The sequence below is a fragment of the Lithobates pipiens genome, unplaced genomic scaffold (assembly GCF_037356315.1).
Source record: "Lithobates pipiens isolate NorthernLeopardFrog02 unplaced genomic scaffold, aLitPip1_a1.2 Scaffold_18, whole genome shotgun sequence".
NCBI lineage: Eukaryota > Metazoa > Chordata > Amphibia > Anura > Ranidae > Lithobates > Lithobates pipiens.
In genome coordinates this window covers 554,855,599-554,874,460 of record NW_027507758.1, presented here as the reverse complement: position 1 = coordinate 554,874,460, position 18,862 = coordinate 554,855,599, and the positions used below count along the sequence as shown (strand labels likewise).

Genomic DNA, 18,862 nt, shown 5'->3' with positions numbered 1-18,862 from the left:
TGATGTCACAACGTCTTTGAGCCGGTTGGGGCGCGGCTGAGGACATGGACGATTCCAGTTAAAATTGTGCCTTAAGGACACCCAAAGACCTCTTGTTGTTGGGCATTACATTGTTGAATTTACACTTATGGGTATGTTTTAATATTATGTTATTTTAATTCTTTGGTTAATAAAATTGGCTGCTGTGGCCATATACAGTGGTGTGAAAAAGTGTTTGCCCCCTTCCTCATTTCCTGTTCCTTTGCATGTTTGTCACACTTAAGTGTTTCGGAACATCAAACCAATTTAAACAATAGTCAAGGACAACACAAGTAAACACAAAATGCAATTTGTAAATGAAGGTGTTTATTATTAAAGGTGAAAAAAAATCCAAACCATCATGGCCCTGTGTGAAAAAGTGATTGCCCCCTAAACCTAATAACTGGTTGGGCCACCCTTAGCAGCAACAACTGCAACCAAGCGTTTGTGATAACGTGCAATGAGGCTTTTACAGCGTCCTGGAGGAATTTTGGCCCACTCATCTTTGCAGAATTGTCCTAATTCAGTTACATTAGAGGGTTTTCGAGCATGAACGGCCTTTTTAAGGTCATACCACAACATCTCAATAGGATTCAGGTCAGGACTTTGGCTAGGCCACTCCAAAGTCTTCATTTTGGTTTTCTTCAGCCATTCGGTGGTGGACTTGCTGGTGTGTTTAGGATCATTGTCCTGCTGCAGAACCCAAGTTCGTTTCAGCTTGAGTACACGAACAGATGGTCGGACATTCTCCTTCAGGATCTCTTGGTAGACAGCAGAATTCATAGTTCCTTTTATCACGGCAAGTCTTCCAGGTCCTGAAGCAGCAAAACAGCCCCCCAGACCATCACACTACCACCACCATATTTTACTGTTGGTATAATGTTCTTTTTATGAAATGCAGTGTTCCTTCTACGCCAGATATACTTGGACACACACCTTCCAAAGAGTTCCACTTTTGTCTCATCGGTCCACAGAATGTTGTCCCAAAAGTCTTGGGGATCATCAAGATGTGTTGTGGAGAAATTGAGACGAGCTTTGATGTTCTTTTTGCTCAGCAGTGGTTTTCTCCTTGGAACTCTGCCATGCAGGCCATTTTTGCCCAGTCTTTTCCTGATGGTGGAGGCATGAACCCTGACCTTAACTGAGGCAAGTGAGGCCTGCAGTTCCTTGGACGTTGTTGTGGGGTCTTTTGTGACCTCTTGGATGAGTCGTCGCTGCGCTCTTGGGGTAATTTTGGGCGGCCGGCCACTCCTGGGAAGGTTCACCACTGTTCCATGTCTTCGCCATTTGTGGATAATGGCTCTCACTGTGGTTCGCTGGATTCCCAAAGCTTTGGAAATGGCTTTATAACCCTTTCCAGACTGATAGATCTCAATTACTTTCTTTCTCAATTGTTCCTGAATTTCTTTGGGTCTCGGCATGATGTGTAGCTTTTAAGGATCTTCTGGTGGACCTTACTGTGTCAAGCAGCTCCTATTTAAGTGATGCCTTGATTGTGAACAGGTGTGGCAATAATCAGGCCTGGCTGTGGCTAGAGAAATTGAACTCAGGTGTGGACAACCACAGTTATAGTATGTTTTAACAAGGGGGGCAATCACTTTTTCACACAGGGCCATGATGGTTTGGATTTTTTTTCACCTTTAATAATAAACACCTTCATTTACAAATTGCATTTTGTGTTTACTTGTGTTGTCCTTGACTATTGTTTAAATTGGTTTGATGTTCCGAAACACTTAAGTGTGACAAACATGCAAAGGAACAGGAAATGAGGAAGGGGGCAAACACTTTTTCACACCACTGTAAAACCCATGTCACTCAGTCTGTGTATTTATTCTAAATTTGTAAGGACTTAGGTTGACAAATCCTCATGTTATTTTCCTTCGTGGACTGGTTGTGACAAAAACATACAACATGTTATTTGTATTCTTCACTTACAGCTTGCGCTAAAAGGTCTTGAAAATCTTCCTCCGATAAGCCACTTGATGTTTGCCATGTGAGACATAAAAATAGGTACAACATTGATGGCAGTGCTGCCATTCTACTGTAGGTTGCTGAAACAAAAGAGAATTGTATTACAATATTGAAGGGCTGATCATGAAACCCACTGAAAGATTTCTTTATGATTGCTTAATAAATCAAGAGATTGTTCATTTACTTTAGTGAACAAGGCCTCATCCACATGGGCATACTTAACCACTTCAACACTGGACACTTTTACCCCCCTTCCTGCCCAGGTTATTTTTTTGTTTTCAGTGCTGTAACACTTTGAATGACAATTGCGCGGTCTTACAACACTGTACCCAAACAAATATTTTAGACTTTTGTTCACACAAATAGAGCTTTCATTTGGTGGTATTTAATCACCACTGGGTTTTTTATTTCTTGCTAAATAAACAAAAAAAGACAGATTTTTTTTAAAATAAAAACGTGCTTTTCTTCATTTCTGTTATAAAATTTTGCAAATAAATTAGCGCTGTGGAAATTAAAGATTAATTTCTTGATTAATCGATTAATTTTTTTGATCAATGAAAATTCTTTTGATTGGTTCTCACCTCTCTGCTGGCTTCCGGGTCTTCAGGGAGTTCCGTCGGATATCCGGTGACGTCACGGACATAGACGTCACTGGACTCCTCCCCCCTTTCCCAAGTGCCTCCATCTGCTAACAAAGGGAAGGGGGAAGGAGTCCGGTGACGTTGAAGTTCTGATTGAACGTAAAACATACAGGGGAGAAGCTATGCATGACGTCACCCGCTGCTGCCCTATGGAACTAAAACCATTGTCGGCTTTAAATGCTGTGTTTTTATCATCTTTATGTGAGTAGTTTTTGTTTGAACACAAAAATGAAATCTGATACTTAAGTGGTGAGCACTTAGATCTTTTCTTTCTACCCATGACCTGGCGTCCTTGCTGAGATCTAAGGAGACCTGAAAGAAGTTTATGGTCCGTGTTAGCACTTTTGATACCCGCTTGCATGACCACCTGTTTGCAAAGGGTCCATGCCATGAGGTGAGAGTGATTAGTTAGATCGGAGGTGGAGGGATTGTCACGCTACTGTGGAAAAATAAATTACTTACGTCATTGCTACAGTTTGAATTTAAAACGTATTTGTGTGAACTGTGAAGTTAAGTCATGGATTGTGGAAACTAACTAGTGTCAGGTGATTGTATATAGTGTACACCACATTTACCACTGACTAATGCAGAGTTGTAATACAAGGAGATCAGCTAAAAGTAGTTGGATCTGTATGTGCGTTATAATTAATCGAAGTTAGTCGATTAATCGATAAAAAAAAAACGATTAATCAAACACAAAAATTGTAATCAGTAACAGCCCTAAAATAAATAAATGTTCTTCATACATTTAATCTAAAATGTATTCTGCTACATTTCTTTGGTGAAAAGAACCAAAAATCAGTGTATATTATTTAGTATATAGGTAAGTTATAGAGTCCACAAACTATGGTATATACAGTATCTGAAAACTGATCAATCCTGATGTACCGACAGACTCTCATTTCTTGAGGCCCTAAAATGACAGGATAGTAGAAATACAACCCAAAATACCCCTTTTTGTAATGTAGACAGTCCAAGGTAAGTTTAGTAAGAGGCATTTCTGTTTTTTGGAAATTGTAATATTTTTTTTGTCATCGTTTTTGGAACATGGAGAAATTGAACTTTGACATACTGTGGCAGTGATCAGGCACACTACTGACTGGTGACATTAATCTTTTTTCATTTTTATTATATATATTTTTTTTTTTATCACACTATGACCAGAGCAATATAATATTACCATAGTAACATTGTACTGCTCAGGGGAAGTGATCAGGATTTTTTTTTCTTTTTATAGACATTATGGGGGTTATTTACAAAAGGCAAATCCACTTTGCACTACAAGTGCAAAGTGCACTTGAAATTGCACTAAAAGTGCACTTGGAAGTGCAGTCGCTGTAAATCTGAGGGGTAGATCTGAAATGAGTGGAAGTTCTGCTGATTTTATCATCCAATCATGTGCAAGCTAAAATGCTGTTTTTTATTTTCCTTGCATGTCCCCCTCGGATCTACAGAGGCTGCACTTCCAAATGCACTTTCAGTGCACTTTGCACTTGTAGTTTGCACTTGTAGTGCAAAGTGGATTTGCCTTTTGTAAATAACCCCCCTATGTTTGCTTATAGCAATGTAATACAGCAAGCATTTAACTGAATGAAACTCATTAATTCAGTTTTGTTGTGATTAGCTATGATTGGCCAAAGCTAATCACATGGTACAGATGGGCTGTGATTGCCCTACCTGTACCATGTGATCGGATTGATCAAGCACAGCTAGAAACACATTTGTACACTTGCTTGAAAGGAAGTCATCCATTGTGTAGAACTGTCATATTACCTGCTGTGATTTGTCATGGTGGTCACATGGTTCCGGCAGCGATCCGGTACTCAGATCAGTCATCGGCTGCGTCCCATGCACACAGCCGGTAACAGATCACACCACTGCACGATTGGCGCATCCTGGCAGGACATCATATAAACTCCCATCATGCCTCTGCCTGTGAGAGTCATGCTTTTAACTGTCAGCCTTGCAATGCCTCATGGGACTTGTAGTTTCGCAACAGCTGGAGGGCCGCTAGTTTGAGACCCCTACTCTAAAGAGATGGTGTACAGAACTCCCCAGAAATGTAATTTCCCGCTTGTTTGATTGGCTGATGGATTTTACCAGAAGTCTGCACTAAGATACAAGTCAAATTTTTGGCATCCCCTGCAACAAAAATGTAATTTTTGGTGAGATACTCCCAAAGGAAGGGATGAAGACCCTGCCACTTTCCTTGTTGGAGTCCTGCAGGTGCAGTAGCTTTTAATTATAAAACCACTCCCATGCAGATTCACTTAGCACATGGACACAGAAAAACAAACAGCTATTTCTTCAGAATAACAAAAAGTAGAAATCTGCAACAAATTTTGTTAAAATCCTTGCAATGTACATAGATCACCCAGAGGGGAATGTTTTTCTCTCCACCACAGTGGAGCAGAACTAATCATTATTTTAATTTGCTCTCTAATGTCAAAAGTCTGCAAGGTGTCTCTCGCCTGCGCCTGCTTCTTCTCCCCAAGTGCCAGACTTCAGGCATCTTCATTGGCCATACAGGATGACAGACTTCCCAGCACACAGGGATTGTTCTGGCGATGCAAGGTGAGCTGCTCATGCACAGCTCAGTTTAAATGCCACAGAATGCTGTAAGCAGGCAGGTAGGTGATTTTTTTTGCAGAAGAGACACTGCATGTCTTTTGCGATAAATAGCCTGCCGGTTCATAAGTTTTAGGAAAATGCCGTCAGTTTCACTTCAAGGAAACATCCTCTACTCTTTCAATAAATCAGCCACCATTGGGTTTTTATGTAGATCCCCTTTTCCCCTAACAATCATGAAGAATTCAAAACATTTGGAGCCCAACATTTCTCACACAATATGGGGGAGATTTACTACAATTAGTGCATGTAGAATCTGGTGCATCTGTGCATAGTGACCACCAATCAGCTTCTAACTTCAGCTTGCTCAATTAAGCTTTATCAATAAAATCTAGAAGGTGATTGGTTACTATGCACATCTGCACCAGATTCTGTGTGCTCCAGTTTTAGTAAATCTCCCCTTTCTGCTTTCTCTCCCTCACACTGTCTCTGAAGAGAAATCCAATAGATCTCACTACATGCTACCAAGATGGCGATTTTTAGCAGTATTGCGACATTGCGGTGGACAGACCAGACACTTTTGACACATTTCTGGGACCACTGACATTTATACAGTGATCAGTGCTATAAAAATGCACTGATTACTCTGTAAATGTTACTGGCAGGGAAGGGGTCAACACTAGGGGGCGATCAAGGGGTTAAATGTGTGTTCCTTCAGTGTGTTCTAACTGTATGAGGATGTGACTTACTAGGTGAGGAGACATATCACTGTTCCTACTTAATAGGAAATAACAAACAACATGTCCCCTTTGAGCTGACAGCACAGGGATTTGTGTGTTTACACACAAAAATCCCCGTGCTGGCACTCGCGCACGTGTTCGCACATGGCCTGCGGCGATCGTTCCCGCCATCCATCAGGTCCCCCCCTTGCAGTGGGCGTGCGCTTGCCCTCTGGAGGCCACTAAGGGGAAGGACATCCCCATACGGGATTTCTCCCTGGAGAGCCATTGTTCCACAGTATGTCTGCGTGAGACTTTTGGAAACAGGTTAAGGCGGTCGGAAGTAAAATGAAGGGGAATTGGGTAAGTGACATGGCAGCCGTAACATGGGCAATACCCCAGTCATGTTTCTGTAATAGCAAACATGAGGATGCAAACACTCAAGCCCCGTACACACGATCAGATTTTCTAACGGGAAATGTTGGATGTCAGGCTGTTAGCGGAAAATCCGACTGTGTGTATGCTTCATCGGACATTTGCTGTCGGACATTCTGCCAACAAATGTTGGCTAGCATGTCTTCAAGTTTTCCGCCAACAAGTGTGTGTTGTCAGATTTTCCAATCGTGTGTACACAAGTCCGTCAGACAAAAGTCCAAAGTGCAAACACGCATTCTCGGAAGCAGAAGGGATCGGTCTTGTAAACTAGCGTTCATAATGGAGAATTAACATTTGTGACATGGCAAAATATGAAATCTCCAAATGCAGCGCACAATTCTCTTCTTTAATGGGATAATAATGAAGCTGCTTTGCTGGTGATACTGATGGAGTTATTGCAAACAAATTTTCAAAGGCTTTTTTTTTCTAGTGATATCAAGAATAATATTATTTTATTTATTTTTTTATTTGGACAAGTTACCACAACACCATTATCCTGTAGTTTTTAAGATCAAAGATACAATTATGTTGTTGTCCCTTGTTAATTTTACATTGTATTTTTTAAACTGTAACTGCCTACTCCCAAACTGTCATTTGAAGTAAAACACATAGCCAAGTATTATTCTCCGCAATTTTTTTTTATAGTGCATTAAAAAAGAAAACAAATGGAATTAGACATGCTATCTGCCAATAGAACTTAACCAAAAAGTGCATTCTATGCATCCAAAAATATAGAAAATAAACCAAGTCAAATCATTATTCAACCAAAAATAATGTCAAAGCAATAACTCCAAGGCCAATAATAAATAACACGTTATCTCCTCCGATTCCGCAACATGTCTGGTTGACAAACGGCCGCTCAGAAACTAACTGAAAAGCACAAACTGAAAATCGCTAAATGAAAAACGCGAAAAGAAAAGCGCAAATCAACACTCACCAAACTTCTACTAACACAAAATTTGCAGAAGGAGCCCAAAGGGTGGCGCTAAAGAGCTGAAAAACCACATAGTACGTCACTACGTTCCTAATTGTTGGCCAACATTTGTGTGACCATGTGTATGCAAGACAAGTTTGAGCCAACACCCTTTGGACAAAATTCCACAGTTTTGTTGGCGGAAAGTCTGATCGTGTGTACAAGGCTTTAGTGCATTACCATTGACCTTTATTAAAACTAAAGAGCAAACACATGCTCACAAGCATGGCAGGAAGAAAGTGATAAACACTAGACTTGTGTCTTTTTTCTACCTGATGTCACTATGTAAGGTATGTCCTAAAGAAAGCAGCAGGGCCTGATAACATCTCAGGTTGTTTTTTTAAAGCACTCTGCTGACATTACAGATCCATAACTCCCAACATTTTGAGATGGGAATGAGGGACACTTACTAGCAAATGTATGTAGGCATAGGACATGCCATTGGCTTTTAAAATCTACAAATGCAGCTATTTAGAAATTGTATGAAAGGTTTAGCAATAGCAAACACTTTTTGAAAGCTAAAAAGTGCATTTTATAAAAATCTATATAAATCAGACCAAAATGAGGGACAAATGAGGAGGAACGAGGGACAGAGGGGCATTGCTCCAAATCAGGGACAGTCCCTTGAAATCAGAGACAGTTGGGAGGTATGCAGATCTATTTCACATCTCGCTCCAGCGGGAGACTGTTCCCACTTGCTTTAATCCCTTGCTGTCCTTAGATTGTATATACTGTATATGGCCACTAGGGTGACCACGTGGTCCATTTTGCAGGTCTGTCCAAAGTCCTGGGCACCTTCATTCCAGAACAATATAGTGTATAAACTGACTCAGCCACCAATCTGATGCCCTCAAAAAAGGTCACCACATCGCCGTTTACTTACTGACAGTTTCTTATCCTGACTGAGAATGTCTGGAGAGGAACAATCCCTGCCCCTGCTTGTAATTGGAGAAATCATAAATCCCGCCTGTTGTCAGTGCAGGGCAATGTAGAGCCAGCGTTGGAACACGGTAAAACGGGTCTTAGCCCGCCAGGACAAGTGTGGCCAGTGAGTAAAGTGGTGATGTGGCTGTTCCTTTTTGGGGGTTTGATCAGTGCTCCTGGGTAGAGCGTGCATCCACCACCCCAGCTGTGCTGTGATTCGGAGGGTTGTCCTCTCTCCACCATTCCCAAGCTTTCCCGTTCCACCTGGAGGATTGGACCACTGTTCACAGAGGAGAAACATCTGATTCCCGATCCTCTCTGTCACAAATAAAACCAGAAGCAACAAGGAATTTTGTCACATCCAATTTCAGCTCAGTTCAGTTCAGAGCAGTCCTGAACCTCCTCTTTTAGCGCTCTATTCTCCTCCTCTTCTGTGTGTGCCCCCATAGCAAGTTGCTTGCTATGGGGGCGCACATGAGGGTTTACTCCTATGGACACACACAGCCTGGCTCAGCACCAGCTCCGCTCCCTTCTCACAGGATTTGATTGACAGCAGTGGGATCCAATAGCTGTTGTTGCTGTCTCTGTGACCTGTGAGAAGAGAGAGAGAGAAAGAGACCAGTGCCTCTGCAGATAGGCACATCTTTGGATCGAGAGAAGGCTCAGGTAAATATACAGGGGAGTTGGGGGGAATACATTTACTGGGACATTTGTTTTCCCTAAAGTGGTGCTCCAGTCATTTTTGTGTATATTAAAAGTCCGCAGCTACAAATAGTGTAGTAAGTTTAATAAACACACACTCTGTCACGTACCTTACAGCGGAGTCCGAATGCTGAGGGTGGCCTCTTGCACAAAGGAAATGCACCTTTGTATATGAAATCTGATTCTTTTGATATTTAATAAAATTTATTTTTTTATATAAAATATACAATTTATTGTTGTCAATAGTAACCCTCTTTTTTTGGACCAGTTCTATTGGTCTAAAAACTTCCTCCTTTTTTTATTTGCATTTATGGCTAGGATAGCAATACACTATTGGGTTATAAAACGATCACCGATTATTTAAATAGGTGACCGTGTCTTGGTGGTTGTCTTGCTTTTTCCCTTTCCCCTATATTCCCATTAGCCATTCAGTTCCTGACATTGCAGTATTCCTACTTACCTGCTTCGCTTCTGCTGAAAACTTCTGGTGACCAGTCTACACTCCCTCCTCCGTGAGGATCCAGTATCTCCGAGCTTCAGTCTTCAGCCTGCAGGCACCTGCACCCTTTCGCTGCCTCAGCACTCCCTGTCCTCACTACCAGGGGTACTTAGGGGTACGTGCCTGTGGCACGTGTGCCCCACTGGCTAAAACAATGTAATTAAATTTGATACACTGTTTATCTGGCAGTGGAGTGCGGGATTTGGCTGTGCACTCTCTAAGATCGGTGAAATTTGGAAGAACGATAGGTCTAAAAACGTATTAATAGATGTATACGTGGAGAAATGGTTACCAATAGTGATGGCCGAACGGTTCGCCCGGCGGTCGTTTCGCGGCGAATTTCCGACATTCGCGGTCCGCACGTTCGAACGCCTTTTTCCGTCGTTCGCCGCGGCGGACTTACGTGTTTAATGTATACAAGAACTTTAACCTTTGGTGACACGTTTATCATGTGATACAGGACAGCCAATTGAGACATGACAGCACATGGACACTTGTACATTCCCCCTAACCTATAAATACACCCGATCCGGTGGCCATTTTACATTCTTTCTTCTGTTAAGATAGGGACAGGTTCCTGTGTGGAGTAGGGAGAGATAAACCACTAGCTATTTGGTACACAAAAGTTCTTTTCAGGACTGGTATAGGTGTTAGGTGTTGATAGGTTTGCTGTGCTGCTGATTCTTGCAGCAGCCTGAGTGTCTTTTGTTAGTTTAGAGAAAGGGAAAGGACGGTGTATGCTACAGGGACAGCCAGATTAGTCTTTCATCATCATCATCATCATCATCATCATTAGCTGTTACTATCAAGGTCCACAAAAGAGCTGTTCCAGTAACCACTAATCGTTCTCTTTTTTTGCCAATTTGTATAGGGACAGGAAGGAAGCAGTGTTGTCAGGCAGTGAGGGTAATTTTAAAGACTTGCTGTTATTATTAGTTCCACAAAGGTTCTTTTCAGGACTGGTATCAGTGGTACAGTAATAGGCTTGTACATGTATAATATTCTTTCTTCCAAATATAGAAAGGATATTATACTTGACTGCTGCCCTTCTGCTGCAGTCTGCTAAACATTCACAACTCACTTGTTCCACAAAAGTTCTTATAAGGACTGGTAACTTGGTATAGGGTGCTACGGTACATAGGCTTGAGTGCGGTACAGTCTGCTGTTCTGTAAGGACCGCTATCGGTCCACAATAGATAGGGTTGACGTGCACCACTGCTGACCGCTGCCCTATACTGCAGCAGTCCTTCAGCGGTATAGGGACTGACGTACAGTCTGCTAATCACTAACACACAACCTGCTTGTTCCACAAAAGTTCTTATAAGGACTGGTAACTTGGTATAGGGTGCTACGGTACATAGGCTTGAGTGCGGTACAGTCTGCTGTTCTGTAAGGACCGCTATCGGTCCACAATAGATAGGGTTGACGTGCACCACTGCTGACCGCTGCCCTATACTGCAGCAGTCCTTCAGCGGTATAGGGACTGACGTACAGTCTGCTAAACACTAATACACAACCTGCTTGGTCCACAAAAGTTCTTATAAGGACTGGTAACTTGGTATAGGGTGCTACGGTACATAGGCTTGAGTGCGGTACAGTCTGCTGTTCTGTAAGGACCGCTATCGGTCCACAATAGATAGGGTTGACGTGCACCACTGCTGACCGCTGCCCTATACTGCAGCAGTCCTTCAGCGGTATAGGGACTGACGTACAGTCTGCTAAACACTAATACACAACCTGCTTGGTCCACAAAAGTTCTTATAAGGACTGGTAACTTGGTATAGGGTGCTACGGTACATAGGCTTGAGTGCGGTACAGTCTGCTGTTCTGTAAGGACCGCTATCGGTCCACAATAGATAGGGTTGACGTGCACCACTGCTGACCGCTCACCTATACTGCAGCAGTCCTTCAGCGGTATAGGGACTGACGTACAGTCTGCTAATCACTAACACACAACCTGCTTGTTCCACAAAAGTTCTTATAAGGACTGGTAACTTGGTATAGGGTGCTACGGTACATAGGCTTGAGTGCGGTACAGTCTGCTGTTCTGTAAGGACCGCTATCGGTCCACAATAGATAGGGTTGACGTGCACCACTGCTGACCGCTGCCCTATACTGCAGCAGTCCTTCAGCGGTATAGGGACTGACGTACAGTCTGCTAAACACTAACACACAACCTGCTTGGTCCACAAAAGTTCTTATAAGGACTGGTAACTTGGTATAGGGTGCTACGGTACATAGGCTTGAGTGCGGTACAGTCTGCTGTTCTGTAAGGACCGCTATCGGTCCACAATAGATAGGGTTGACGTGCACCACTGCTGACCGCTGCCCTATACTGCAGCAGTCCTTCAGCGGTATAGGGACTGACGTACAGTCTGCTAAACACTAATACACAACCTGCTTGGTCCACAAAAGTTCTTATAAGGACTGGTAACTTGGTATAGGGTGCTACGGTACATAGGCTTGAGTGCGGTACAGTCTGCTGTTCTGTAAGGACCGCTATCGGTCCACAATAGATAGGGTTGACGTGCACCACTGCTGACCGCTCACCTATACTGCAGCAGTCCTTCAGCGGTATAGGGACTGACGTACAGTCTGCTAATCACTAACACACAACCTGCTTGTTCCACAAAAGTTCTTATAAGGACTGGTAACTTGGTATAGGGTGCTACGGTACATAGGCTTGAGTGCGGTACAGTCTGCTGTTCTGTAAGGACCGCTATCGGTCCACAATAGATAGGGTTGACGTGCACCACTGCTGACCGCTGCCCTATACTGCAGCAGTCCTTCAGCGGTATAGGGACTGACGTACAGTCTGCTAAACACTAATACACAACCTGCTTGGTCCACAAAAGTTCTTATAAGGACTGGTAACTTGGTATAGGGTGCTACGGTACATAGGCTTGAGTGCGGTACAGTCTGCTGTTCTGTAAGGACCGCTATCGGTCCACAATAGATAGGGTTGACGTGCACCACTGCTGACCGCTGCCCTATACTGCAGCAGTCCTTCAGCGGTATAGGGACTGACGTACAGTCTGCTAAACACTAATACACAACCTGCTTGGTCCACAAAAGTTCTTATAAGGACTGGTAACTTGGTATAGGGTGCTACGGTACATAGGCTTGAGTGCGGTACAGTCTGCTGTTCTGTAAGGACCGCTATCGGTCCACAATAGATAGGGTTGACGTGCACCACTGCTGACCGCTGCCCTATACTGCAGCAGTCCTTCAGCGGTATAGGGACTGACGTACAGTCTGCTAAACACTAATACACAACCTGCTTGGTCCACAAAAGTTCTTATAAGGACTGGTAACTTGGTATAGGGTGCTACGGTACATAGGCTTGAGTGCGGTACAGTCTGCTGTTCTGTAAGGACCGCTATCGGTCCACAATAGATAGGGTTGACGTGCACCACTGCTGACCGCTCACCTATACTGCAGCAGTCCTTCAGCGGTATAGGGACTGACGTACAGTCTGCTAATCACTAACACACAACCTGCTTGTTCCACAAAAGTTCTTATAAGGACTGGTAACTTGGTATAGGGTGCTACGGTACATAGGCTTGAGTGCGGTACAGTCTGCTGTTCTGTAAGGACCGCTATCGGTCCACAATAGATAGGGTTGACGTGCACCACTGCTGACCGCTGCCCTATACTGCAGCAGTCCTTCAGCGGTATAGGGACTGACGTACAGTCTGCTAATCACTAACACACAACCTGCTTGTTCCACAAAAGTTCTTATAAGGACTGGTAACTTGGTATAGGGTGCTACGGTACATAGGCTTGAGTGCGGTACAGTCTGCTGTTCTGTAAGGACCGCTATCGGTCCACAATAGATAGGGTTGACGTGCACCACTGCTGACCGCTGCCCTATACTGCAGCAGTCCTTCAGCGGTATAGGGACTGACGTACAGTCTGCTAAACACTAATACACAACCTGCTTGGTCCACAAAAGTTCTTATAAGGACTGGTAACTTGGTATAGGGTGCTACGGTACATAGGCTTGAGTGCGGTACAGTCTGCTGTTCTGTAAGGACCGCTATCGGTCCACAATAGATAGGGTTGACGTGCACCACTGCTGACCGCTCACCTATACTGCAGCAGTCCTTCAGCGGTATAGGGACTGACGTACAGTCTGCTAATCACTAACACACAACCTGCTTGTTCCACAAAAGTTCTTATAAGGACTGGTAACTTGGTATAGGGTGCTACGGTACATAGGCTTGAGTGCGGTACAGTCTGCTGTTCTGTAAGGACCGCTATCGGTCCACAATAGATAGGGTTGACGTGCACCACTGCTGACCGCTCACCTATACTGCAGCAGTCCTTCAGCGGTATAGGGACTGACGTACAGTCTGCTAATCACTAACACACAACCTGCTTGTTCCACAAAAGTTCTTATAAGGACTGGTAACTTGGTATAGGGTGCTACGGTACATAGGCTTGAGTGCGGTACAGTCTGCTGTTCTGTAAGGACCGCTATCGGTCCACAATAGATAGGGTTGACGTGCACCACTGCTGACCGCTGCCCTATACTGCAGCAGTCCTTCAGCGGTATAGGGACTGACGTACAGTCTGCTAAACACTAATACACAACCTGCTTGGTCCACAAAAGTTCTTATAAGGACTGGTAACTTGGTATAGGGTGCTACGGTACATAGGCTTGAGTGCGGTACAGTCTGCTGTTCTGTAAGGACCGCTATCGGTCCACAATAGATAGGGTTGACGTGCACCACTGCTGACCGCTGCCCTATACTGCAGCAGTCCTTCAGCGGTATAGGGACTGACGTACAGTCTGCTAAACACTAATACACAACCTGCTTGGTCCACAAAAGTTCTTATAAGGACTGGTAACTTGGTATAGGGTGCTACGGTACATAGGCTTGAGTGCGGTACAGTCTGCTGTTCTGTAAGGACCGCTATAGGTCCACAATAGATAGGGTTGACGTGCACCACTGCTGACCGCTCACCTATACTGCAGCAGTCCTTCAGCGGTATAGGGACTAAGAGTTTTGTCACAGGGTCATTTAAAAAATGACATGCAGAGGAAGAGGCAGGCCCTTCCGCAGGGGTGGTAGGGGTAGGGCAGGAGCAACAGGCTTGAGCCAAAGTGGGAAGTTGCAGAAGGTGCGTTCAATTACTTTAAAGGATGCACCAGACTTGGTTGAGTGGCTCGCTCAGCCTTACTCTTCTGCACCCTCCTCATCCTCTCGATCTGCACCCTCTTCTTCACTCTCTGCTATGTGCACCCCCAAAGACACTACCACCAACAACACGACCACCACCACCACCACCACATACCTTCCGCTTGAGTCACTGGAATTATTTTCCGATCCATATCAAGAGGACATTTCTGATGCGCAGCCACTCTTGGTATTGGATCAGGAAGAGGAGGTAGCAACAAGCGCTACTCAGCAGTCTGACGCCAGTACCCAGATCAGCCCAAGGAGGAGGTTGGTCCCCGGTGTTGCTGCCTACTCTACTTATAGCGGTGGGGAAGGTGACGTTGATGATGACGTGTCTAGTGATGTCACGTGGGTGCCCACAAGAGAGGAAGAGGAGGGGAGTTCAGAGGGAGATATGGACCAGCAGATAGGGAGGAGAAGCAGCAATGACTTACATTGCACAGCAGGGACAAAGCAGACTGCAAATGTATCAGGAGCGAGTCATCGACCATGTACGGTCACATCTGGCGCTCCCAGGACACCGGCACATGGCTCCGCAGTGTGGGCTTTTTTTAACGTGTCCGCTGCTGACAATAGCGTTGCCATCTGCAATCTTTGCAGTCAACGCGTTAGTCGCGGTAAGCCCAATACTCACCTAGGGACGACCGCCTTAAGAAGGCACATGAGCAGCCATCACCGAGCCCAGTGGGAGCAACGGAACACACAAAGCCACACTGCAGGCTCTCACCGTCCAGCCTCGTCTTCTACTTCTCCTTCTCCTCTCTCCTCACAATTGTCCTCCACTCCACCTTCCATCACGCCAAGCTCACATTTTTCTGCAAAAAGGCAGGCTTCCGTGGGCCTAATGTTTGAGCGTAAAAAAATGATGACGCCGGATAACCCTCTTGCCCAACGGTTGGCGGCTGGCTTGTCAGAACTCATAGCCCGCCAACTACTGCCATATAAACTGGTGGACTCGGAGGCCTTTCGCAAATTTGTGGCCATTGGAACACCACAATGGAAGGTCCCAGGAAGGAAGTATTTCTCAGAGAAGGGCATCCCAGAGCTATATGGCCATGTTCAGCGGCAAGTGAATGTATCTCTGGCACACAGTGTCGGTGCCAAGATACATCTGACCACAGACACGTGGTCTAGCAAACACGGGCAGGGAAGGTATATCAGTTTTACTGCCCACTGGGTGAACCTTCTGACGGCCGTCAAGCATGTAACCCGTGGCACCCGTGTAGATTTGGTTTTACCGCCACGGATTGCATGCAGGCCTGACTCTTCTTCTCCTCCTCCTACTCCATCCTCCTCCCTCTCCTCCTCAGCTGCCTCCTCCTTTTCCGCTGCTAGCGTCTCTTCCACTGCACCGCCCAAGCTCCCCAGAACCTATTCCACATGCCAGGTGAGACGTTGCCATGCCGTGCTGCGTCTGTTGTGCCTGGAAGCAAAGAGCCACACTGGCCCGGCACTCCTTTCAGCTTTGCGTTCACAGGCAGATGAGTGGCTAACACCGCTCAATTTGACAGTTGGTAAAGTGGTGTGTGACAACGGTGCCAATCTGCTTAGCGCATTGAAACAGGGCAAAATCACGCACGTGCCGTGCATGGCACACGTCTTAAACTTGGTCGTGCAGCGATTCCTTGTCAAATACCCTGGGGTCCAGGACATCTTGCGGCAGGCAAGGAAAATCTCGGCCCATTTCAGAAGATCTTACACGGCCATGGCTCGCCTTGCTGACATTCAGCGGCGACACCATCTGCCGGTCAGACGTCTTATTTGCGATTGCCCGACGCGATGGAACTCAACCTTCTATATGCTTGATAGGCTGCTCCAGCAGAAACGTGCAGTTAACGTCTACCTGTATGAACTCTGCGAAAGAAACGGTTCTGGGGAGCTGGGTTTTTTTTCACCGCGCCAGTGGCTGCTCATGCGCGACACATGCAGACTTCTGCGGCCATTTGAGGAGATCACCAAACTGGTCAGTCGCAGCCATGGCGCCATCAGTGACATGGTACCTTATGCCTTCTTTCTGGAGCGTGCATTGCGTCGTGTCATTGATCAGGCTGTGGAGGAGCAGGAGCGGGAAGATGAGGAAGTCGCAATGCTGGATGAATTCCCAGGGGGGGCTACTCTATCTGAGACAAGTCAACAACAGGAGTCTGATGAGGAGTCAGAGGAGGATGGTGCCGGGGCGGATGAGCAGGAGCAAGAAGAGCATGCTTTAAACCTTTCTGGGATCCCTGTTGTGCGAGGATGGGGAGAGGAGAATGAAGAGGACGACATTATCCTGGATGATGAGCAGGAGCCAGGCCACCACACCGCTTCCACTTTAGTGCAAATGGGGGCCTTCATGCTCCAGTGTTTTAATAGGGACCCCCGTATAAAAAGCATGAGGGTCAAGGACCAGTACTGGGTGGCAACGTACTTAGACCCCCGGTACAAACACAAAATGGCGGAAATGTTACCGCCGTCGCAGAGGGCTGTCAGAATGCAGCACTTCCAGGCCTTGCTTCGAGAAATGCTGCATTCTGCTTTTGCGTGCGCTGGCAGAGGAGCAATTCCCACTCCCAGAGAAGGATTTGCGGGTACCAATCCAACAGCGCCTGCAAGAAGAGGCCGGTTTGAAGATGTGTTGGTGACTTCGGATATGAGGTCATTCTTTCAGCCGACCCATCGACAGGTGTCATCCGGATCCAGCATCAGGGAACGCCTAGACCGTCAGGTGTCCGACTACATTGGGTTAACGGCCGATGTGGACGCTCTGAGGAGTGATGAACCCCTAGACTACTGGGTGGGCAGGCTTGACCTCTGGCCAGAGCTTGCCCAATTTGCAATCGAACTGTTGGCTTGCCCCTCATCCAGTGTCCTGTCCGAAAGGACGTTCAGCGCAGCAGGGGGGATTGTGACCGATAAGCGTACTCGCCTAGCTCACCACAGTGTTAACTACCTCACATTTCTAAAAATGAATGAGGCATGGATCTCGGAGGAATTCAACACATGTGATCAGTAGACCATGTATATGTCTATAAACAATTTTTGGAATCAAGCACACAGACCTTCTTAATTCATTTGGCTCACTTCCCTGACCCAAAAAAGCACACCGTACTATATGCCCCTACCCTCCTCTTTGAAGAGGTTGAGCGGTGTCATATTTCTACTGGGGCTGCTTATTATGAGGGGTTCCCACCATCCCTGTGCTGTGCTGACTTCCTCCTGGGTGTTCTTATTATGAGGGGCTCCCACCATCCCTGTGCTGTGCTGACTTCCTCCTGGGGGTTCTTATTATGAGGGGATCACACCATCCCTGTGCTGTGCTGACTTCCTCCTGGGGCTGCTTACGGTGCTGCTGTCAGCGCTGTATGTCACGGAGCTGCTGTCAGCGCTGTATGTCACGGAGCTGCTGTCAGCGCTGTATGTCACGGAGCTGCTGTCAGCGCTGTATGTCACGGAGCTGCTGTCAGCGCTGTATGTCACGGAGCTGCTGTCAGCGCTGTATGTCACGGAGCTGCTGTCAGCGCTGTATGTCACGGAGCTGCTGTCAGCGCTGTATGTCACGGAGCTGCTGTCAGCGCTGTATGTCACGGAGCTGCTGTCAGCGCTGTATGTCACGGAGCTGCTGTCAGCGCTGTATGTCACGGTGCTGCTGTCAGCGCTGTATGTCACGGAGCTGCTGTCAGCGCTGTATGTCACGGAGCTGCTGTCAGTGCTGTATGTCACGGAGCTGCTGTCAGCGCTGTATGTCACGGAGCTGCTGTCAGCGCTGTATGTCACGGAGCTGCTGTCAGCGCTGTATGTCACGGTGCTGCTGTCAGCGCTGTATGTCACGGAGCTGCTGTCAGCGCTGTATGTCACGGAGCTGCTGTCAGCGCTGTATGTCACGGAGCTGCTGTCAGCGCTGTATGTCACGGAGCTGCTGTCAGCGCTGTATGTCACGGAGCTGCTGTCAGCGCTGTATGTCACGGTGCTGATGTCAGTGCTCTGTATTACGGTGCTGCTGTCAGTGCTCTGTATCTCCTGCACCCTCTTGTTTGCCTACCCTGGTCCCTGACCTTCCCTCTCCTCCATTGCCTTCATTAGCTCCATAGTCCTGAATTGTCAGAACAATTTCCCAAATAAAAAAAAAATGCTTGTAGTTATCGATCCCAAATTCACCTCATACATGTATTATGCTATTGTCCAGGTGGTGGGACTACGTGCTACCCCCTAATAATTACCCCGTGGCCGCAAATTCGACCTAAAGG

General features: G+C 46.0%; 1 protein-coding gene across 5 annotated transcripts in view; it reads right to left on the bottom strand.

Moving 5' to 3' along the window:
- LOC143988961 (adhesion G protein-coupled receptor F5-like) overlaps positions 1-18,862 on the bottom strand; it is a 314,489-nt gene that overhangs the window by 268,673 nt on the left and 26,954 nt on the right. For all 5 annotated transcript variants that reach the window (XM_077488917.1, XM_077488920.1, XM_077488921.1 and 2 more), the window contains one exon: positions 1,954-2,069. In XM_077488917.1, the coding sequence (XP_077345043.1) occupies positions 1,954-2,055 (102 nt within the window). In that variant the 5' untranslated portion in view covers positions 2,056-2,069. The remainder of the gene's footprint in view (positions 1-1,953; positions 2,070-18,862) is intronic.